This window comes from Dryobates pubescens, chromosome 30 (genome assembly GCF_014839835.1).
Source record: "Dryobates pubescens isolate bDryPub1 chromosome 30, bDryPub1.pri, whole genome shotgun sequence".
In the NCBI taxonomy this organism is placed as follows: Eukaryota; Metazoa; Chordata; class Aves; order Piciformes; family Picidae; genus Dryobates; species Dryobates pubescens.
The window spans coordinates 1,892,596-1,917,202 of NC_071641.1; the positions used below are offsets into that span (position 1 = coordinate 1,892,596).

Below are 24,607 nucleotides of genomic sequence, written 5' to 3' on the forward strand. Positions count from 1 at the left end.
GCTGGAATGGTTCTCTGAGACAGTATTGAACAATTTTTTGCAGTAAAGAAATCTACTGTCTACCTATTTAATATACTATAAACTAGAACTCTCATCTTGCAGTTTGCTCTAGATGGAGTAGAATGCCATAAACTTCATCAGAGTGTTATGCAGGCAGCAGGAGTTTACAGAATGGAGTCTAAAATGTAATCTCTCCCAAGTAATTTATATTTCAAATGCCCTGCTGCACAAGTTTGCTTTGCACTGTCTGTCACTGGAGAAGTTTGTTATGCAAGCTGTATGTAAGTGGTGGTTTGGGTTTCTCCTTTCATTGAATGCAATGAAGAATGCATTCAGGTTAGGCCTGCTTCAAAAATAAGATTGTCAGGTGGTGTACTTTAAATTGCCCACAAATAAATTCCTCTCTACCTCTTTCTGCATGTTACCCCTTTCAGTGTTCAAGGTAAGGAGAGATGCAAGATCACCAAGATCATTATTTTCAAGACACAGATCCCCGTGTGGTAGAAATAGATTTGGTTTTTATGTTGTTGCATAATTTCCCATTTCCAGCTTCAAATTTCATATATATAACTATAGCAACAGTTTTCAAACCCCATAATTCTTAAAATGGTCTCTATCTGTTTATTTATCACTTAGGCATCACTTTTTGCCTTTTTACTGCATGAGTTGTTTAAAGGTTGCAGAAGAGGGAAGATGCCTGTGGCTGGGTATTACTGGTTCAAGGAGGTGAGGAGTTCTGGTTCTTGCCTGTAGAACAGAAACCAGACTGCACTTACCTTGTACCTCTCATCTGAATAAAACAATAGTTACAAAGATAAAGCCATTTCTTCTTCCTGTATGTCAGGCAGGAAGACCATGCATTATCTTCACTAAAAGACATGCTAAATTCCTGCCAAAGACTATGATGTTGACCTTGGTGTGTAATTCACCAGGGGAGTCAGTGGCCCTGTGAGTGTTGAAAACAGTAACCTCTTCATTCTCTACCTTATTTCCTCCGTGGCACATTCAGTAGCATTGGCATCTATTGCTTCAGGTATCTCTCTATTGTGCTTGTTGGTATCAGAAGAGTAACATAGGTTACATATTTCCAGCAATGGCATGGACTGAACTTCTGAGAAAAGACAAAGCAGTGTCTTTTAGCAAAATATTGTCCTTTTATGTGTACAATGGGTTCTGCAAGAAGTGTAAAGCTGGTGGTATGCGGAGATGAATTGCAACAGATTAGCTAAACTATCAGGGAGTAGTCAGCTTCTGCATGTCTCAATCTGTCCAATGAAGAGCTTGCCAAGAGTCTCTCTCTGTACTGTGTTATGCTGTGGACGGTCTTGCTCAGTGGCTTGCCTTGGGCAGTAGCCAGTGAGAAGGTGTCTGTGGAAGGAAAAAAAAATAATAGGGTACACAGTCACTAATCCCATCCCACACACACATCCTGCCTTTCTGGTCACCTGAAGTTTTGGATTAACTGCAGTCTATGTGGCCCATGTAAGGATGTGTCGTTAGACAGCCTTTGCGACCAAGTACTTGCAAACAAGTACGATGAAGAAGCACCCTCCCATTGCGGTTCAGATAGTGCTGGAGCACACGTCCGCTCTAAGGGGCCTTCAGCCTCTGTGAGCTGGGTAAAGCACCGTGCCCTCACCCTTCCCGCAATCACCAACACCTTGGCCTGATCTGTCCCACAGTAAGTCAGCTACCTCTGGGTTTGCAAGGCCAACGTGAGGTAACTTGGTGTGTGAAATGAATGCTTTGACAGGTCCTACAGCAAACAGGATGTAAGCACACAGAGACCATTTGGAAAAGACATAGGTACGGGGCAATGATCCCAACACACCTTCCTTGCTGGAGCTGGTCACCGCCCTTCGAAAGGAGAGGGCAGAAGGCAGAAAGGATTCTTTATTGCCTTCTTAATGATCTCTATTCCTGTTTCTTCCGTGCCGCGCCCCGATGGGTGCTGCGCAGGGGCCTTCTGCTGGTCAGCCTCAAAGTAGATGGCGGCGGACAGAAAGTGCGGTCCGTTCCTTAGGGCGGGGCCCTTGTCGGCGGGGCCCCTGCCCCCGCGGCAAGCCCTGCGGGTACCAGGCCGCGCCGCCCGTACGCACACACAACCTCCCTTCCCCTCCCTCACCGCCGCCCGCCAGCACTCTCGCCCGAGCCCGCGCCGCCAGCCGCACGCATGCGCGCAGCTGCCGAGCCAATGGGGCGGGCAGGGGCGGAGCCGCAGCCATTCGGGCCGGGCTGGCTGCGGCTGGGTGCTGCTCAGCCGCCGCGATGGTCTCCTGGATGATTTCGCGGGCAGTGGTGTGAGTGCCGGGCTGGGAGTGGGCAGCAGTGGCTCTTGGTGGGACGAAAGCGGCCCCGGGGCTTCTCCCGGCGGGGCTGCCCAGGGAAGAGTATGGCGAGGGGGAGGCGTGTCCCTTTTCTTATGTTCTCCTTCTCCTGTGTTCTCCTTCTCCCATGTCTCCTTAGCTGGGTGCCTTACGCGGCCGTTGGGCTGCGGGCGGCAGGGCGGCCGGGCGGCCGGCCTCGCCTCTCCCTGCGCAGGTGAGGCGGGGTGGGCTGCTTCTTCGGGTGTGGCGAGTGCTGTGCCGTGCGGGGCTGGCTGGGCTGCTGGGGTGGAGAGGGGGTGGGTGTTTGGGCCACGGTGCCGCCGTGGTGCATCGACCGACGGCTAAGAAGTGCAGTGTTAAACCAAGCAAATAATCTTTTAGAGCGCTTTGCTTCTCGCTTGAAAGGAGTAGAGGTAGTGGGAGCTATGGCTCTGCCCTAGAGGGACGCTTGTCTGTACCTCCAGAAGCGCCCGCAAAAACAGCGGGCTCCTGGTCTCTCGTAGTCACATCGTGTGTATCCCCCTCTAAGTGCCTATTTCCTAAAGGGCCAAAAAAGCTCGGGCCGCTGGTGCCGATCACGCACGAGTCCTGAGTGTTGCTTGTAAATCAATCCAAATTTAGTTATCAAATCTGCGTGGTAACCATTTTCCTTTTGAAATTGTGTCAGAACTGAAAGGGCTGGGAGAAAGCTTGGCAGCGTGAAATGGGGGGCTCTCTGGTGAGTAGGAGTTATTAGCTGATGAAGAGGCGGACTGGCAGCATTATTGGGTAGTGGTCTTTGTAAACCTGAGGTTTTGGCAGCCTAAGGGCCAAACTTTCTTAGGTAAAAAGTATCATTTTATGCATTATCCAAGTTCTATTTGAGAAAATAAGCTCCAGTGCAACCGTTGTCCACTTTCTTAGGCATTGTGCTCTTCTATTATGAAACTGATGGGTTATTTTGAATATTACATAATAAATGGTGTGTAATGGGCAACTGAGTCTTCGTTGTGCTCTTAGCTTAGTAGCTCTGTGGCTCTGGGGGCCTCAGTGTTTATTGGGTTGCCCAAGCTGAGATTTGCTATGTATGACTTTGCCAGGCAAATGGAGTGACTGCTCGCAAAACAGTCCAGCAAACTTCTGAGCTAGTGCTAAGTATACAGCAGGAGTGTATGACCTTCTTGCAGTAGATTTTCCCATTTTGTTGGTGACAAACATCTCCCTTAAACTGTCTAGTGTAATTTTATCTGAAAACTTTATTTGTTGTGAAGAAATCTTCTCATGCTGCTACATACATTTTCCTGCTGCCATCTAGTCACCTACATAAGTAGCAATCTTCCTGCTTCAGACTTGTCAGATAATTGAAACTTGGAAAGTAGAGCAGAGAGTTCCAGGTCTGGCAAAGGGTAACATTGGCTCAGAAGAGAAAGGCTGTGGGAAGAGTTGCTGTCTGTGCATTTTATCAGTGTGGGCTTCCCATGGGCAATACACAGCCCTAGAGGCAAGAGGCAAATTATTACTTTCTGTGAATCGAATTACTTTGCTGAACCTGTTTCCACTTCCTTGCTTAAAAGCACCGACTAGATTTTTTTTCCCCCAACAACTTAGATTACATTGTTTGTAACAGTACTACCAGCACCTCAATTTGTAATGATTGGGGTCTTGTGAAGTTATTTCCACCCCCCACCCCCCACACCCCCCCCGAAAGGAATTGCTAAGTGTTTGCCTTTTAAGGATTATGTCTGCTGTCGGCCTAACCAACAGCACAGGGGATGAGAATAGCTACTGCTATCCACAGATTTATTGAAAGAGGTACTAAAGGGCTATGTATTGTGTAGTTCTGTGCAGTCTCATCTTCTGGTTGACGTTGGCCACTCATTTGTGTGCCCTAATTATGTTTGCTAAAAAGGGAGTCCTTCATATTATTTATAAATCCTCTCCTTCTTCTGCCCCTGTTTCCTAACAGTGGGATTTTGCTAGCTTGTCAGTGTTCAGCTTCCCAGGAAGGGAGAAGTGTTCAATGAGAACTTGGACAGCTTTGAGACTATTGTTTAGTTTTGCTTCATAGAGAAAAGTTCACATAGAAAAGGAAGGTGGGAAGTAGAACAAAAGTTGATGTGATGTGGCATAAGAGGTCTTCATTTCAATAGTCTTGAGGCTGTCCTCCTTGTGCTCTTGTCCACATCTTCATAACGTATCCATTACACTGTTTTCCTCAATTCGATCTGTTTTCCTTCCTGGTCTCTTTCCAGACATACTTGTTCCAGTGGCTTTTTTTTCTGTCTTGTGTGTCATGAGTTTGGAAGGTGTATACTACCTTTTGCTTAAATGCCATAAGAAAGGTGGAAATACTTTTTAACCACTACTTAGTTGCTAAGACCTGATGTTTGCTGTTACTTAGGTAGTGTTTTAATTTAGGTGTGGTGACTTTGTGTATGTGAGCTATGGCACTGTCCATAGCAAGTCTAAGAAGTCCTGTTGTCGTGTGCCACAATCAGGAATGCTTGTTGTATTGTGTTGATTGGAAGGAGCAGCAGTTTTGGCTTCAGCAGAATTCTCTTGTGGCTGACCTACTATTTTGGAGGGCCAAAAGAGCAGCAAAATGTAAATTTGTAGGTGTGTTGCAGTGTCCTCTGCTGACTTTTGACATGGAGAACTTGTTTTGACACACTTGTCCCAAGCAAAATGACTTCTGATTCAGTTAGAGTTTGCAATTTGAGGTTAATCAATTCTGCTACAATAATTTGGTTAAAGCTTTAAGGAACTAGGCGGTGGAGCTAGTGGGGAATTAGAATTCTTAATTGAATGTGAATTGTCTCAGAGTCATGCACAGGAAACAGGGAGTGGCTCAAATTTGCTGTTCCACATAAGAATCTTCAATAAAACTTAGTTTTAATGAAGCCTTTCCCCTTTGCTCTGTAAGTGTTGTTATAGCTGGACATCTAAACATGAAATACCTTGTACAATTTGTGTGTCTTCTCCTTTCTGTCAAGAAGCAGAAGACTTGAAGCATGTGATTAAAACATCTCTAAAATGAAAAGTCTTGTGTCTGTGGGGTGCTGCTCTAATAGCACACCTAAAACACACCTACTAGTGCAACAAGCTAAAACACACAGTGCAACAATCTTTTTTTTTTCCCCGCTTCCAAAACCAACCAGAAAATAGTAACTTCTTTGAGTCCTAGGAAACCTCTCAAAGTGATACACCTTGTCAGGTTCTTAGTTTTTAATAGTGGGAATGGCTTTTTAATTTTGTAGCTGCCCATCTTGTTAACTTAATATAGAACCTGTGTCTGACTTTCAGTCTGCTTTGATTGCTCATGCATCTCATCTGTAAGGTCTGAGCAATTGTGTACACATCAGTTGCTGAGACAGTATTTAATAGTAAACATGTTGAGTACTTGTCAGTCACAGGCTGGTATGGATGAGATCAGACTCTCCTCTTGTGCCAAGTGAAGATGTGAAGCATCCTCAATACAAAGTAGATGGCCATTTTGTTCTTGCAATCTGTTAAAGCAGACTGTCTGCTGTATTCTGTTAACTTTTTTCCCCCTTCTCACTTAGAAATGGAAGTTCCCCCATCTGTGTTGCTTTGCAACACTCTCTCATCCTGTTTGAGTGCATAGTTTCTTTTTTGGTAAAGTTGGTCAACAGTCATGACTGTTGGAAGAGAGAATAGTTGCAGTCCAGGGGAAGATGTCTCTATCTTGGTTAATAGTATTTAGTTATTGTTCTGTCTGTTTTTACCTGCCTTCTCCACTCTCCTTTTAGAGCCTTGCATGGAGCAAAAGATGTACATATAAAGATTCAGGAAGCATTCGTTTGTTCTGATATTGGATTATAAGTGTAACTATATTAAGCTGGAAAAAGCCTGGGGCATTCAGGAGGTGACCTGAAAGTAGGTAGTAGTATTAGCTTTTCCTCCTTTGTGTTGGTTGTTTTGTGGGTGGTTGGTTGTGTAGGTGGTGGTTTGTTTTGGGGTTCTGGTGGGGTTTTTTTGTTTGTTTGGTGATGTGTTGTTGTTTTTTTAATAATTGGAGTTGTTTCTTTTGTGGTAGTCTCCAAAACATTATCTTACTCTACTTTTAATACTGTAGTAGTTGTTGGACATTTCCAGGTACTTAGCTGCCCCTAGAGTTTTACTACACATCTGAGGAGGACTGATTGAAGCTGTAGCTTCTGTATTGATTGAATTGTAAGGAATATTTCTCTCAGCTTAGTGGTGATGTTTCATGTAACTCTCTCTGTTTTGGTTGCAAGTCTCTTGTTTGTTTTTTGGGTTTGTTTTGTTTTTTCCCTAATCAACATGCTGTCAAACAGGTGGTCTTAAACAACCTTAATTCATCAGATGGAATTAAGTAATGATACCACCACATGCTGTGAAAGGAATAGTTGTATGCAGCCTGATCTTCCAAGTCAGCAGGCCTGTTTGTGGGCAATTTCCTCCAACTGTAGCATGCTCTTCTTGCAGGATGCTTCCAGCTGACTTATGAAGGGTATTCACTGTTGATGGTTGCTAAATGCCTTCCAGTAGTCTTCAGTTTGCAGATTTTTGAACTGGCTGCTGCATCTGTGGGGAAAAAGGAATTTCACAGTGAAGGGCTGAGATGGTGAAATGTGCTGAAATGCCCGTCCCACCACAGATCTGCAGAGTTGATCACTTTGCATCAGTTATCTTCGGCAGTTTGTGCTAGGCTTAAACAGATGTCACCGATTTGTTTGCTGTGAAGGGCCACCCTGCCCTTCATGCTCTACTTGCCACAAGGTCCAAAAGTTGTGATGGCACAGGGTGATTTTGGTTCCTCTGTCAAACCAAATGAAAATTAGCATGCGTGAAAGGTCAATGTTTTAGTTGCAGTGAACTGCACCAGCTCGTGTTGCTGTTGGTTAGTTGCTAGGTAAGTGCTATGTGGAGAATGAAAAGTTGCAGGACTGAACTGGTATTGTTTTTGGCATCAGCATTGTCTGTGTGAAAGTCTAAAATAATTTACGTTATTGAGCAATGAAATCATCAGAGTGCATCTCTGCAATAGTTGAGCTTACTGAGGTAAGGCAATTCTAGTATGTACAGCAAAAAGTACCTGCTCATTACACCCGACTTGTAGTACCTATTCTGTAAGTTAGGACAATGCAAAATGACTCATTAGCTCTGACAGTTTGTTAGAAATAAGTGTCCCTGCTGCCTGCCTGGCACACCTCTACTTAAATCAATGCTTGCTATGCAGTCTGGTTGCTCTTTTCTCTCCTGTGTTTATGGGACTGTGTAGATGGAGAGCATGCGTGGTCAGTGTTCACAGCCTACAGGAGGCGGGTGGACTAAGAGAGCTCAAAAACAGATGGAGCTCAACTAGAGGCACAATGTGGAGTCTGACATTATTACTTAATGATCTTGGCATGGACTCTGTTACAAAACGTGCTGAAATCCACATCTGCGTCCTATGTGCAGTAGATGAAGAAATACCAAGAACTGCGTGGTCTGGCACAGAAGGGTGTTTCTAATTAAAACAAACAACCTCCATTCTTGCATGTTCTACAGACCAATGTCTGCTTCAGCTGAACATATTTTATGTTCTTGAGCATTTAATTAACCTACATGGAACAGCTTGTCTTTCCTGGTTACTTGGTATGTAGAGCCAACTCATTATATGCTCATATAAGGCTGAGGAAGATCTCAAGCCAAATTCTGCTATTTAAAAGACCCCCAGAATGTTGCTTTGGAACAGTACCTATAATCCTTGATAAGAACTTATTTAAAATTATGTATGTCTAAACCCCTGTCCTGGTGCTTCATGGGTAAAGAAGCTTTCTCTAAGCTTTTTTGATCCTTTTTGCATTTTTGAAACCTGTACTATTATGTGGAAGTATTTGCTTTTTAGAGAAGAAAATCATAGAATCAGTAAGGTTGGAAAAGACCTCAGAGATCATCAAGTCCAGCCTATCACCCAACTCCTCATGACTAACTAAACTGTGGCTTCAAGTGCCACTTCCAATCCTGCTTTGAACACCTCCAGGGACGGTGACTCCACCACCTCCCTGGGCAGCCCATTCCAAAATGTTACAGCTGAAAACAATACAATCTATCTGTTCAGAATATTTCAAAATGTAAAGGCCTGCCAAAGTAGATGGTAACATGGTCAAATGAGATGAGGAAAGCAAAAAGGAAAGACTTTTACGCTGACCCACCTGACTTAACCACAACTGACCTCAGTGGCACCAAATAACCACTGTGATGACATGCTTTCAGACATGGGGGGGGAAATAAAACACCCTACAGTGGCTAACTCTGTTTTGAGCTTTTTGTCAGCCATCACTCTTACTTACGCAGTTCAGTTTATCACTGAAAATAATAGGGCATTTCTTCTGGTTCTATCATGTTTTATAGTTAGTCTGCAAGCGTCAACACGGAAGTGGGTTTAAGTAGCCTAGTATTTTCTGTTTATCGTATTTGAAGTATTGCTCACACATCCTGAAGAGAGTTGGGACTTGCATTTGATGTTAAAACCCCATGCAATTTCTTTTGAAAGCCTTTGACACAGCATTTAAATGCAGTGGTTCAGAAAGCAGGATTTTTCCTGAAGTGAGAAGTCTGACGTAATGCTTTGCTTTACATCTGCTAATAAAGCTGTTGGAACTTGCAGTGCTCAGGGGGAAAAAAGTAAAAAACCACTTTGTGCTTGTGTCTCCCTGCCACTGTCCAGTGGTGTTATTTCTTCCCTCCCACCCCATTTTTTGTAACTTACTGATCAAAAGCATGGAAAGGAGAGCGAGGAAAATGGTCACTAGTTTAGAGATATTGAATTAGTTTTGATATGATGATACAGTAACATGACATGAAACTGTAATTAGTTTTAAAGTTAATTCTTTGACTTTGTGCTCTTATTATTCACTTTTATTTGCTGATCTTTTTTTTCCAGATTAGGACCTTGTTCTAGAAGATGTTGCTTCCCTTATGTCTAAAAGCAGGCCTGGTGTTACTCACTTGAAGTGTATTTACTATTAGACTGTTTTGGGAGGCAGAGAATAAGCTGGCTTACTCACATTTTTCAGCAGCAAACAGCTTAAAGTTGACTTGGAAGACAGCATATTCACAGGAGCATAAAATACCTGTTTTAAATGACTACTGTGGCAGTCATAAGTTTGCCACAGATGCATTATAAGCAGGGTTTTACTGTTGTACATATGGAGATTGGAATGGTGATTTTTCTGGAATAAATACAGAACTCAAATCCTAGAGACAAAATGATATTTACTCTTTTATAAAGAGGACCTGTCAGTCAGGTAAATTTGGCAAGTGACATTTCAGGAACGGTGCACTTACTCCCTCTGTCTTATGGGTTCTTAGTTGGTTTGTGTAGCCAGTTGGACATACTTGTGTTAACAGAATTCTTCTCTCAAAAATGAACCTTTGGTTAATTAGCATAGTGTGCATGCCCCCAATCCACTCCGCAAACTACTGTATTGACGCATGAGTTTCTAAAGCAAAGAAACCGTTTGGGTTCAGCAGGGAGAAAATTAAGGCATCTTTTAGCATCATACTTTTGACATCAAGGTTAAGTTACTAATACAACTATGTGGTTAAGTTTGGTAGAGATTCTGCGTGTTGTAAGTTCTTGACTTGGTGTCTCAGAGTTCTCTTAAGTAGCAGTTACAATTAAGGAAGCACGTATACTTCGAAACGATGTGTCCAGATGTTATCTCAATGTTATCTGCCAAATACAAATTTCATCGAAGAAACCTTTTCCTGTGCACAGTTCTTTTTTTGAATGCTCTAGGACGTTTCAGAAATCCTTTACTGGTTATAAGATAACATCACTTCAGATGATCAAAAGCAAGTAAGTCCTAACTGTCTGTGGAAGAGATGAGTCAGGATAATTTTTGCTTCAAGACTTGGTGTTGTGTGGCTGCACTTTGTTCAAATGCTTGTCTTCTGTTAAGTTTTCTTAGAGGCATGACCTTGATGCTGGTTGTAGGATGTGTAATGATTAAATAGGAGCTTTCTGAGCCTTTGGGTTATGAACTTTTCTCTCTAAAAACAGCAAGCCATGTTAATATTCCTCGTATTGTGGCCTGTAGCACTGTTGGATACTTAATTACAAAGAAGAAAAAAAGGCAGCCCATGTAATGACTGTATAGTTACATGCAGTGTGGTTTGTCTTTCACTTAAAAATGGCTCAAGAATAAAATGTGGTTTTCCTTGGAACAAGCAGAAGCAATTTTTAGCTGGGACCACTCCTACTTTAAATGTTAGTTTCCGGTAACCAGTTATTTTGATGCTCTAAAAAAGTTGAGGCAAGATACTCTTAGAGCACCAAGCAATGGCATGATTGTGCATTTTAGCTTGTGAGATTCACCCAGGTCTCTAGGAGACCAGTGTATGGTGAAAAACCAAAACTGACCAAGTGAAAATCCAAGTGGAAATCCTTTTTTTTTTTTTTTTTAAATATGCCATTTTGAAGTATTGGAGAAATAGTCTTCAGGCTGTGATGGCTGAGGCCATCACATGGGGAAACTAACTTTACAGCCACTTTCCAAAGCTGAAGAAAGATTTAGATTCCAAAAATGGCTGAGAATGAGCACGACTTTAGTCTTAATTTGAGAGAATATAAACTGTTTTTCCACTGATAGTGAAGAGAAAAAAAAATACTAGGTTACTGAGATTCTGTACTTCAAGTGTTGTATTTGCTTCCAGTGGTAAACAGTCATAGCAACAGGTGAAATCAGGGACTATTGAAAGCAGATTTGACGGAAGATAACTTGTTTGAGGTTTAAGTATGGGTAAGCAGCTTTGAGAATTAATACTTCTGTGGCAGGGATGAGATTGTACTATTGAGCTTGAGGTAACAACTAAGTAAAAGACTGAAGTTCTCTAATAAGGGTTACTTTGTGTTGGAGGCCTTCAGCATGGCTCTTTGTCACATGGAAGCATTATAGATGCATCTTGTTTCAGTTCCTTTGTGTGGGTGCTTGGAGGCTATGATCTCACCTGCTGACTGTTCTGCACACGTGGTGGAGCTCAGTAAGTGTGTCAACAGGAAATAGTACTGGGACAGTCAGAACGCTGTTGCAGTAAGTGGTCAAACATGTATGTTACAATCAAGTGATGAATGTAGGCACGTGGAGAAGTGACTGAGTTTTATAACAATTCTTAGTCCTAATTAATTTTCTATTTTGCTTTCTAGTACTAGTTTTTTTGCTGTTTCTGTCCTACTGGGTTGTTTGTGCCTTTTGTTTTGCATAGGATTTGTGGGCTGATTTTGTTCATGACATGGTGATGGTCTCTCTGGGTTTATACCCATCTGTTAAAATGTGCTTGGGCTATTGAGCAGCACAAGATAAGTTGGTCAGTCCTGGACACAAGTTGTGGACGCTATTTCAAGACACATGCAGATCTTGTAGTGAGATTGATAAGACATTGTTGCGACTTGTCCATGAGAAATAGCCTTGTTAGAGACGGTAGCCTGGATTTTGCTTTGGGAATTTTTATTTAGCCATAGGCCCCTGGGAAAGGGCTGTTAGGACACACATGCAGTTGATAGGTTGCTGGGAGGATGGGACAGGATAGACTAATGTTTGAGGTATATTGTTGGCTGACTGAAGTGGCCTAATAGGCTGCAGGCTGTGAGTTGGAAATTCAAGGTTAATTCTCATTGAAGGAGGTAGCCTGTGTTCACTTATCCAGTTAATTAAGATAATTCTCGTATCTTTACTGTGTTTAGTGTATTCTAGTAGCAAAAAGAATGAGAAAATGCCATGAAAGCTTCCAGTGCTTTTGACTTGTTGGCTATGTGGAGGAGGCACACTGGAATTCGTAGGAGGATGCAGGTTTAGGTGATTTTTGCTTGGGGTAATGGAAGGAAAGGAAAATCCTTATTTTTGACTCAAAGGTATTTCTCTGCAGAGAAAATGGGTGGAAGTTTCACATGTTTTCTTGGCATCTAAATGGTGTTTTCTCTGAGAGCCTACATAAATAAGGAATCAGTACTTCTGCAGATTCTAACACAGAGCATCCCTTACAGAAGATACTTGTATTTTCATTTATCCGTTTCGGGGTGGGGGCTGTATACTCTTTCTAGACTTCTCTCAATACAGAAACAGTCCTTCCTGAACCTTGAAAGAAGTTGAAGAGTTCTGGCAGCAGATTCTTTATTTTTGAGGTAGGTCAGTGATGTAGTATTCCACGAGTGGGTAGGATATACATAATGGAGCATGGAGTTCTGCATTGGAAGAAAGGCTTAATTGTGTCTTATCAGACGTCTTGAAATGATTATATTTAGGACTTGTTTAATAAATGTTCCTGGCATAGGAAAGTCTCACTTCCCCCTGAAATTGCTAGGGAGGTAACTTCTTCCCTTAAACATTTTCAGGTGGTTTTCAGCTGCTTGAATAATTGCATTATTTTTGGTTATATTGTGCTTTGGAAGAATCTGGCAGTGGATTTGGGGAGTTGCAGTTTCCTAAGCTGGAAGGTTAGTAGCTGCCTTTGTCTGCTCAAGAATGTGCTTTATTTAGATTGGGCAGTGCTTCTGGGTACATTCTTCAACTTTAGAGAGCTTCAGCTTTGCTTTTGTTTTTTATGGCTTTTGAGGATATTCTCTATGTAAGAATGCTATGAAGATTTTAACATACCTGTTTCTGATCACATTCCTGCCGTTTGATAGCTAATCTGCTAAAGTAGTTGCTGAGTTTAAGGTTTGCTACTGTTCCCAGGCCTATGCTTTTAATAGGGTTTGTGTGATTTCTCCTGCCCTTGCCTAAGGCAGGGGGTAAAAGAGAAAGATACCTTTTGGTGTGAGTTTCAGTAGCTTATCCTCATGCTCCCTTGTCCCTCTGACAGACTAGCATTTTGGTCCAAGTGTATTCTTTGTCATTACTCAAGTGTGTAGACTTTTGATGTAGATAATGGCTGGTGTTGTGTAACTGAATGTCGTCTGGTAACAAAACGGAACTAAATTCTGTCGGGGTCTAGAGAGAGGCTTTGAGTGTAGTGCCTTTTGAAAACATTCAGGACAAAAATGCCACGGTGAGCTTTTTTTTGTCTGGACATGGAAAAACCTAGGAGATAGTAAGTTCTAGATGAAGCCAGCTACCCAGTTGCACATCACCCCCCCGAGGGTTACATGAGGGAGTTACTTTTTTGATTTAATCACTGGCTGTTGTGTGTATTCCCGTTCCCTCCCACCCCCCTTGAGTGGGATTCTTATTCCTTATGCCTTATTTTGAGCATGAGTAGCAGCACACAGATACACAGCAGTTAACTTTGTGTATAACTGATGAGCTTTACTGCTTCATAGCAAAAAAAAAAGTATGTATTATCTGTACTGGGAGTGGCTTGTAACTACACAAGCAGCATACAGTGTAAGCAAAAATGTTCATGCTTTTCCAGTGTCTACTGGGTGAAACCTCTGTAGACACATTGTTTAGGAGTATGGCTGTGTGTGCCTTTTTGAAACCAAGAACAGCCACCCAAGGATTCCAGCATTGTTCTTCAGACTAGATTTCATTCTGCTATTTAGTTTCCATTAGCAACCTTCCCTTCAAATGTAAACTTGCTTAAACTGAACTCAGTAACTGTAACATGGAATAGTAATTGTAGTTTATATAAAAGCAATATATTAACAACATCAGACCTAGTTTCTGCATAGGTACTGAAGTACAGTTAAGGCTTTCTTAGTGCACAGGGAGCTGGGAGTCATCTGTGTTACTTCTGGTATTTTCCTGGTCTGACCAGGTCTTAGAGGAACTTGCCTATGTCTGCGACAGGAATTGTTCTTAAAACTTGCAGGTAAAGACTAGTGTTGGGAAGGCAAATTGGCCATGGTCTGAATGGGGTGGATTCTTTTGTCAACCTCCCAAATGCTGCTTCAGGATGTAGGTGCATATTCCCACAGTAGCAAATGTTTGTCTCTGTACCAGTCTGTGATAAGTTTGTCAGTCTTGTCAGTGGGTTGACAAATCTAAATTTGCATCACTGTTAATGGACTGAAGGAAAGGGAGCTTACCAAATGGCATTGTCACCAGAGTAGGTCATCCTGAATGGCTTTCACTGTTTAGGAACACTTGTGGCCGTTGTCTTTCTACATTGCAGAGGAACAAAAGAATCAAGTGCCAAATATTATTCCTTGCTTCAGGCAATTCTTTGGCAACAGGAACGGACTGGAGACTTAAATGCACCTCACTGTTGGTTTAACGGCTTGGGGTTTTGGGAATCTGGGTGCAAGTAGTCTTGAGCAACTTGGTAGATTCCATTTGTGCCTAGGTTTGGGGTGGTCTTGGTGTTTTGGATGTGTGGTTTTTACAAAAACCCAAACCAACACGAAAACCACAACACCAAACATTAGATGTTGTGCAGAGTTGTTTACTCTGAACATACCCAACCTGAACAGTAATGTGTGCAGGTGACTGATTTTCCACTTACTAGTCAAATGCAAACTCATGAATTCTGAAGCTTTTCTTTAGAAGTGAGGTTTTTCTAATAGTTCTGCACTTCAAACCTATTTCAACAGCAAGACTAGATTTGTTGGTAATACAGGCAGTAGTTTGTGTTTAATACAGGTATATGGGTACCCAGATACATAGTTTTATTCAGATATTCATCTGCTAGTATGCTTGAGAAACATTCCTCTTTCAATGAGCAAAATACCTGTAAAGGAAATTCCTGCACCAAAAAAGGTATGCTACATTAGCTGCTGCATACAGCTGAAAGATGGAACCAGCCAGACATACAACTGGCAGTGGAATTTCACTTGTAAGCAGGATTATCCATGTCCTAGAGAAATAAAATAAATGTCATTCTCAGCTGGAAACTCACTTTTTTTTTTTCTGTTGCATTAGTGCAGCATGCTGATGTCTAGTGTGACATATAAACTCCACTTGAAAAACTAACACTTCAGCTTTCAAATTTGAAATGAAAAGCCTTGGAATAACTGGATGCATCCTGGAGTTGTGTGGTGCAGTTATTGTAGAAACACTGGAGGAGAGATTTCCTTATAATGCATAGCAGTAGGTGTTGCTAACAACCTGGAGATTTTGGGGCTCTGGATACAAACAGGAAAGCCACTAGAAAATGCTCAGCTGGTGTAGCTTTCTGTCAGTGACACTAATTGTGCCCAGGCTCTCTGCTGCTCATGTTCTGTGTGTTTCTGCTTCGGTCAGCTGCAGTGATCTCTTTTTTGCCAGTATACTAATCTGTCATGTACAGATTGAAGGTAAAAGGAATTTGCTGAGCTGCAAACACTGATGACAAGTTGGCTTTTCTACAGTTAACTTCCTGGTAAGCTTTAACTAAGATCAGATGACTTTGCCTTTGTGAAGGAGGTAGTGGGAATGTAGATGAGTGATTTATACATTCACCTGTCTGGGTTTCCATGGGCTTTTTAGTGCAAGAAAGATGTTCATTTCTTGGAGAAAGTTCTGTGGAGGCCAGCAAGGTGGTCCCAGCACATGGCTTGTGTCATCTGACCTGAGTCTGAAGGAACTAGGCTTGTTCATCCAGAAAAGGGAAAGCCTTATTAGTAATCTTGCGTAACTTTTGCGAGGCGGCGAGTGTCGGACCCTTTTTCTTGCTATGCCACGCTGTCAGGAGTGACAGGAGTCACAAACTTCTGCCTCTGACTGGATACATAAAACTTTGCACTAGGAGGCTCATTAAGCATTAGAACAGATTGTCCAGAGAAGATGTGAAACCTCTTTGGAATTCTCCAAGACCTGACTGATGGAAGCCTTAAGCAGCCTTGTCCAAATCTGTCAGCCTCGGTTTGAGCAGGGGATTGGACTAGATGTCTTCGCAAGGCTCTTGCAAACATGAAGGGGTCTGCAATTATACTTCCATAACTTTATCCTCCTCACTTGTGGCGTTTATAGCTTACCATTAATACATCTGCCAGTATTTCCCTGCCCCTGCAACAGGCTTTCTTGTATGGGTAACCACGTTTGTCTTGCACTAAAGCTGGAGAAAACCTCTCCCTATGTTACCTGTGATGCTGAAGAAAGTAACCTGCCCTTGGTGTTGGTAATTCCATGGGTTTTTTCCATATAGTATATGTGACATGTTGAAGATGACTGGTACTCTCAACTGTCTACCTGCCTATCGGTGATGCTTGTATCAAACTGATTGAATTAGAATTTACATGCATGTCTTGTATATTAGGAAGGTTCTGTGGTAGTCTTTGCAAATAACATCTTTCAGAAGATGAGGGCTCTTGGAGTAGTTGCTTTCAAAAGTGAATCAGGCTACTAGTTCTTAGAATGGCTTCCTGGGTTATAGCAGTAAAGCTTGGTACTGTTGTGCAGTCTTCTGCAATGGCTCTGTAGATCTGCTTATTTAAAGCTACTCGTCATTAACTATAAGCCCTTACATTTTGGTTGATTATCTGCTGTGGTAAACTTCAGCCACCTGAATAAAAAATCCTACTTACCAGATCTGTCCCCGGTGGGCTTGTATTGGACATGTATGATGCATCTTCCTTCATCTGATTGTGAGAAGTATAATTACTTGAGTTCTGAACTTTCTTTGATCTCTGGATATCAACACCTACATGTATGTCGCTGTAGATTTTTCCCACATAGCCATCCTGAGCAAGCTGTAAGTGCAGAGATGTAGCCAGACTGTCCTGTAATTGCTGCTTTAGGTCAAGTGGAACTAAGGGCAGGCAGTTCCCTGACTTGAAGTGTAACAAGTTGGTGGAAAAAAAAGCAGAGAGCTTTTGCATTTGTCAAGGAGGTGGCAATTACTGCTGTTCAGGTCTCATTAAGAACAATTTCACTCATCTGTGGCCAAGATTATTACTAGAAAACACTGGTGTAAAAAAGTTGTTAGAGCAGATCTTTTTTCTGATCCTGTTCTCAGCATGGATTGCTTGGTACCCGCTCACTCTGCTGTGTACCTTGCTTGTGGTGAGTTTTAGCAGAAACTGGCTGAGCAAAACTGGATTATCTCCCATTTGTCTCATTGCCAGCTGTTGTGGTTGCAGAGTTCTAGCAAAAGGGGATGAAAGGATGTCATGCATTTTGACTGATAACTTGGTTTGAAGAATCTTCAGGTCATCTGCTAGAAGTAGATGATTTTGATTACCTATGGAGACTTGTTAGAGGCTCTTCAAGTGTGCTAGTGCTGACAATGTGGAAACAGTCTTTTGGTATGGACAGACTGCAGGACTGGTTCTACTTGCAGCTGAACCAGAAGAGCTCCTAGTTATGCATGATCTTTTAGAAGCAGTCTTATGAAACAATTCGTTGTCTTCAGCCTTTCATGTTCACGTTACTGCTAAATTCCTCCAAGCAACCTGAAGCACTGTAATTGTGGTTAGTAGTTTTGTTTGTTTCTTTTCAAGCTAAAGAATGGAGTTTTTGATTATTTTTTCTGCTTTGCTCTGATGTATCATCACTGTTTTCTCATACACAGTGTAACAGATTCTGAAAGCTCTTTTTCATTTTCCAATAGGCTGGTATTTGGGATGCTGTATCCTGCATACTACTCATACAAAGCTGTGAAGACAAAAAATGTGAAAGAATATGTAAGTCTCAGTGCTTTTTAATTGCTTAATTAAATGCCCCTGTTAACTGTGGAAAGTTTATTATGCAGTGCAGCAGATTGTATCTACAATGTCTATGTGAATCTAATGGTAATCCTTTAGAGAGCTTAAGTTAAGGCCTTTTCTTGTCGTGGACTTGAAACATGTCCAACACAACTATACAAATATTTTTCAGAGGGTTTAAAACATAAATGTGGAAATAGTGGCTGCATTTCAGTGAAGTGCCTAAGATAATGCACTTCTGGGCAGGGGGTGGGAAAAAGGTTTCTTAATTCTGCCAACATCTGTAGCGTAAGCCACGCTGCAGTGATCTCTTGAACCGTCAGTTGGACTATGGAGCTCTACAGGGCATCCAAAATCCACATGAGAAAAGGGTAGCTCTGGTTAATCTATTGTTCCTCAAAGAGGAGAAAAAGAAAAGTAACCAGGGAAGGAAAAGATTTGGTTAAGGTGATATGCAGGAAAGCAGCAGAACAGACAGAGGAGTGAGATGGAGCAAAACATAATTACTGTAGCTTAGAATTAAGCTGTTATTTCCCTGTCAGTGTGAGCAATGATGATCACTACAAGAATGTTATGCAATTGCAGTCACAAGGAACTTGGGACACTGAGTTACTTCCCTGTTTTAAGAGCCATCCTAACATGGTTTTGGCAACTAACCTATATTGTCTCCTGAAGCTTGACTGCCTGACTCGGGATGGAGTCAGTGCCATCAGTTACTTAATTTGGCAGCTATAGCTGTGACCTAATGCTGCTGTCTGGATGTGTGATGTCTTTACTTTGTACTTGGTTGTGGTAGTAGAATGCATATGTTATTCCTTGCCTTGTGTGTCTTCTATTTAGTCGGAGCACTCCATCCGAGCTCCAAAGTGGACATCGCATTCATACTTCTGGTTTCTGTGCCCAAGCTGATTAGTGCTTATTTGTGCACACAGAGCTAGAGCCTGCCAGGTTCTGGGAGGAAAACAATACCAAAAAGCAAGAGAAGAATTTCCTGTAAATCATGCTTACTTTACTCTGTCAGGGAAATATATAATGCAAAGAATTTATAAGCTGCTTTTCCTCCCTGCTCCCTCAAAAGGGATCTACAGCATAAGTAGATGATAGCAGTTTCAAACTAATGTTAAAAAAAAACCAAAATCACCTTAATTTAAGAGGCTACCATTGCCTGCTGCAATATGTTTTCTAGGAAAACATAAATAATGTTCATAGAGTGCTGGGGTTTTGACTTGTATCTCAGTGGTTCAGTTAGGTGTGTCTTAGCTGTCTGTCTTGGGCATCCTGTTGTAGAGATGCTTATGCAAGAACTTCTGTAAGGCCTGGAATCACATTTTTATTGTTCCAATCATGTATTTAATTTAGTCTGAAAGCACAGCTTTTCAGTCACTTGTGGCCTTTATGTAACTTGCAGTTGCCTACAAAATGTTTGTGGGACTGAAACCCATTACAGTGCCATTTGCATGGGTAGGGAATGACATAGATTTGTCAATGAGTTACTACTCCATTGTGGGTGGGTTTGAGTGTTCATACAGATCTTGGTGATGATCAATGGCTTTTGTCTTCTCAGCTGGGTCATTTTCTTTTATAGAGGGTATAGATTTAACTTCAGCCTTTCAGATGTTACAGCTATGCTGCCAGTCATGGTATGGCCTGAGCACAACTTCCTTTCCAGGGTTAAGTGTGGCTCAGGAGCCATTTGCTTTCATTTGTTAGATTCCACCAGCAAAAACCAAAGGAAGTATGGACATCTTAACTTGCTGTGTAGGTCATGATGCAGCAAATTGTTAAAATATTATTTCTGGGGGTGGGGAGGGGGGGAAGCATTGCTTCTGATTTTGGTAATTTAAAAGGCTTTAGTTTCAGAAATTAGGATCTGTGTCTTTCAGGAGATTTATTTCTTCTTATCCTGCTTTAATGGAGTTGACCAGCATGTTTTCAGGAATGCTTTTTTTACTATTACACCAAAGTGCTTGTAATAGGCATCTGAAATGTAGTTTAGAAGTCTGAACAACCAGTCTTCTCAAATCTTGCTTTCAAAATCCTGCTTCAGCCAAAGCAAACAAAGATGAGCTTAATACTTGGATTGTGAGGAGAAAAAAAAGTTCAGGGATCAAATCTGTAGTCTCCCTCTTAACATAAGAAGCAAAAAATCAAAGCTTCTGTAACTCCATCCTTAAGAGTACAGTCTATGATAGTCTTCTGGGCAATGGCAAATAGGACCTTCTGTTTTCCTGGGGTTGATCTTAATTTTGTTTTGGTTTTCTTCTGATATGCAAACCACTGTAAGTCACTTTTGGTACCTAATGCACTCGTTGTACGAGAGTATGATTTGGCTTGGGTTTGTGAGAATCTCTGCCCAGATCTCAGCAGGACTCCTGGCAGTTCTCATGTGCCTTTCTGCAGAGCATTTCTTACTGTTCCTAGCAGCTCAAGAGAAACTCTTACTTCTACTGTTGCTCCTAATTGGATAAGTAGATATTGATTAAAGAACAAATAGCCTGGGAAAATATATCAGAAAACAATTCAGTCTTGGGTGACTTATTAAAAAATGCACCTTGCTTAGGTTGATGAGGCAAGGGTGGATGTTAATTTTATTTTTGTTCAGGTATTGACTGGTTCATGGCAGGGCCACCAGTTTGAATGTCACATGGCCTGTCAGAAATTACTGCAGCTGTTGTGTAGTTTGTCTTAGTTTATTCAAGTCTGAAATACTCAAATCCTCTGACAGACTAAAGTGAAGAATGTCATCATATGACTGCTTTTCATTACAAATTGAAACGTGGAAAAGTAATTAAGATAAATAGCCTCAAATAGTGACAAGGGAAGTGTTCTTAAAGCATAATGCTCAACTGTGAAATAGGCAGCAGTGTAGCATTAGGTTTTGAGTACTTAGCTAAGTTCACTTCAGAAAGTTTGCTGTAAGAATGAAGATTAAATCTGAGCCAAGTCCCCTTTTAAGAAGGTACCATGAATTTAGGACTCAAACTAGCCTCTTTAAAATGTTGTGTTTAATGCTTTGTAAGTATCCTAGATTTAGTAGCCGGCATGTCATAACTGAAATGAGGTTACTGGATGTGGGCGATGCTTTGCTTTTCTTTTTTCCTTGTTTTAAAACTTTTGGTTGTGTTTTTTTCTAGTGTAGATAGTGTTGAACTTTAAAGAACATGTGGGTGATCAGTTAGCATAAATAACGAGTGGTGGTTTGCACTGACCTAGTTTGGAAATACTATCATCTGGCCACTGATACCTTAGAGAAGACAAATGCCTGGAACTGCTGGTTTTATTCCAGATTGTATAACCAGTTTAAACAAATTTGAATGCTCAAGAAGAATGAGGGATTTAATTAGCTACTAGGAAACAGAACTAAGCCTTGTATTTAAAAAGCATTGTTTGATTTCAGAACAGTGATGCATACTGTAACTCTTAAAACCAAAGCAATACATAGTTGTAAACCCTGAAGCTTTGACGCGCTTATCTGCGAACTCTGTTATTAACAAGAATTCTGTGGGTCTATGTAGTGTTAAATTTCCATGGAAATGGGCTGTTTCCTGCCTTGCCTCAGTGTTAGTATAATGCTAAGCATACATGTAGAACTGGACTGCAGAGTATAGCTTCAAAATATATTTTGTGAAATGAAAGCAACAGCTACCTGACTAATGCCGACTTGTTTGTGCAGTGTATAAACACATGGCTGAGTCTGGAAAGGACTGAGAGATCCTTTAGTGCTGTATTGAGAATTGAACTTCATACTTAGTCTGCTGACCCTTTGTAGGTGTATGTGCTTGCTTGTTTGGTGGCCTTTTGTTGTTTATTTGGTGTGGGGTGTTTTTGTTGTTGTTTGGTTTATTTTTCATATATCACTAAAGCTTTCTAGAGGCAGAAACTCATCTGTGAAGCCAGCTGATATGAGGTGGTGACACAACCATTTAATTTAGCTTGTTATAGCTGTACCAGTTCTGCTTACAAACAGAAAAGCTGTAGGACCATCATACAATTTCAGTAGAAACTTGCCTGATGCAGTATGAGGTACTGTTGAATGTCTTGCTTTGGCTGCTCTGAACTGGTTGTACAGTGTGTAGTGTGTTCTGTGTAAAGGCAGAATTCTTACTAAAGTGATGTTTTAATTTTCAGGTTCGCTGGATGATGTATTGGATTGTGTTTGCTCTTTATACAGTTACTGAAACAATAAGTGACCTAACAGTCTCTTGGTAAGAGCTTGCTTTTATAAACTCTAGATAAAATCAGATTTCTTTCTGATGTTCTTTGATTGGCAATCATTTAATTTTCATAAAGAAGTTGTGCTTGTTGATAGCTTTTGTTTTGTCAGGAAAAGATCTTGGTGAATGTGCAGAAGTAACACCTGTTTCTGCGTGTGCTACTTGAAGTAGGGACCAGAATATTACCATCTTTGTAGAAACTAAACAGGAAAATGCATCTCTTAATAAGATGCACTATAATTTATCTCTGCAGGACTGTATAAGTAAAAGCAAGTATATCAACTATTTCCATTTCTTAAATGACAGTATAGTCAATTAAATATGTAGAGCTTTAACTTCTTACATGTGAAGAATCCTGTATGGTCATATGTAATTGTGGCTCAGTTTTGGATTCTTTTTGAGGTATCTCTTCATGATGATTAATTACTGTGCAGTTTCTTAATGGAGTTGATTTCATGCAACCTTTAACTTGTCTGTAGGTTTCCACTTTACTATGAACTGAAGATAGCTTTTGTTATTTGGCTCCTTTCACCATATACTAGAGGGGCAAGTTTAATCTACAGAAAATTTCTTCACCCACTTCTTTCTTCTAAAGAAAGGGTAAGAACAAACTTCTATCTTCAATGCCTACTATGGAAATACTGTATGCTAAAATACTATTGCTAGATCTATTATGGAAGCAGATCAGTGTGTTACTGGTTTGTCAGGCAGCATGAGCTTGGAAGTGCAGATGGTTGTCATAGAATGGCTTAGGTTGGAAGGCACCATCTACTACAACCTCCTCACCATAGTCGCCCTGGAACCTTCTCTTCTCCAGGCTGAACAGCCTGTCTTCATAGGAGAGGTACTCCAGCCCTCTAATCACCTTTGTGGCCCTGTTCTGCACCTGCTCCAGCAGGTCCATGTCTCTCTTGTGTTGGGGGCCCCAGAGCTGATTGCAGTGCTCAGGTGAGGTCTCACCAGAGCAGAGTTAAGTGTCAGAATCGCCTCTCAACATGCTAGCTATGCTTCCTTTGCAGTCCAGAATGCTATTTGCCTTCTGAGCTGTGAGTGCACATATCCAGTTTCTTTTCCACCAGTACTCCCAAGTCCTTTTTTGTAGGGCTGCTTTCAATCTCATCATCCCTAAGCTTGTATTGATATTGGGGATTGCCCTGAGCTAGGTGCAGGACCTTGCACGTTGCCTTACTGAACCTCATGAATGTTCACGAATCTCAGTTGAGTGGAAGTTCTGCAGTTCAACTGTCAAGGGGAAGAACACGTGCAGAACTCTGTGCAGAAGCACTAATGCAGTTATAGCAACTCTTCTTCAGGTTGCTGTGGTTGTTTCTAGCGTAACCTACTAATAATGCTTCTCAGGATGAATGACATCCATGACTTTTCTGGTGTGCAAACACACGGGATAAAAGGAGAGACTTTCTGCTGAGGTTTAAGTGAAAAATCACTCTGCAGCAGAAAATACCCAAGCAGAAAATAGCTAAAGGATATTTAGCTTAAAGTTTGACAGGGACACAGATCTGCTTAGCTGCCTTTTTTTTTTTGCCCAGTTTATGTGTGGAGAGAGTGATTAGCAAAGAAGCGAAGAATGTCACTGAAAAATCTCCCAGTACAGAAAACAGCCTTCATAACTGTCAAAGCTGGCCTTGGCCTTTATTAGGCAGAGCAGGTAGCTTGTATAATTGCCACTGATATAAATAGTAAGGCCACCTTGACCTTCTGAAGGTTGAACTATAAACCATTTTCAACTTCATGAGCTAAAGGGATTTTTTTTTCCCCATAGTGTGCTAGCTGTAGTGAACTACCTGGAAGCCTTTATCTCCAGCTCCAGGCATTTACCACAGATGGGGATAAATGTCACGATCTTTGAGGTCTCTTCCAACCTTATTGATTCTATGACTGTGTCATCCTTGGTGCTTAATTATGTCAAAGCCATGGCTTCAAAAGTTCGTTGTGAGAGCACTCCACCTTTCTAAGGAGCTCTCTGATTTCATCTTAAGTGTGCTGTTTCTGGAACAACTTTTGTCTGACAAGTTAAGCTTAGTCTGTAAGGAACTTGCTGTGTAGCTGCAATGTTTCTGAGATGGACAAGATGGATCTATTTTATCATCTTGTTTGACCAGATACATGCTCTCTTTTAAAAAAGGACTGTAAGTGAATGAAATACCACTATGCAAAGGCAAAAGTAATTGTCCCATTATTTATTAATGAGAGTAAAGATTTTCTTAGATTTCTTCTGTCTTCCTTTATTGATGAAAAAATAGTACTTTGGGTAATGTGACTTATGCACAGCCCTCTAAAATGTTGTTATGTTTTGCTTTAGGAGATCGACGAGTACATTGTACAAGCCAAAGAAAGAGGCTATGAGACCATGGTGAATTTTGGGAGGCAAGGGTTGAATTTGGCAGCAACTGCTGCAGTGACAGCAGCTGTAAAGGTAACTTTCTGCTTGTATTAATTGCTTTTGTCCTTGATGGAGAAGAATGTAATTGTATTGAAGATTTGCCATTCCTAAGCATGAGATTTATTGTGTGGACACATTAGAAACCTGGAATGTG

General features: G+C 41.4%; 1 protein-coding gene across 1 annotated transcript in view; it reads left to right on the forward strand.

Annotated features, from left to right (window-relative positions):
* The first annotated feature begins 2,210 nt into the window (after positions 1-2,210).
* Positions 2,211-24,607, forward strand: part of REEP3 (receptor accessory protein 3) — a 35,283-nt gene continuing 12,886 nt past the window's right edge. Inside the window, exons 1-5 of the mRNA XM_054174761.1 lie at positions 2,211-2,300; positions 17,745-17,817; positions 21,967-22,043; positions 22,532-22,652; positions 24,373-24,486. Of these exons, the coding sequence (XP_054030736.1) occupies positions 2,269-2,300; positions 17,745-17,817; positions 21,967-22,043; positions 22,532-22,652; positions 24,373-24,486 (417 nt within the window). The 5' untranslated portion in view covers positions 2,211-2,268. The remainder of the gene's footprint in view (positions 2,301-17,744; positions 17,818-21,966; positions 22,044-22,531; positions 22,653-24,372; positions 24,487-24,607) is intronic.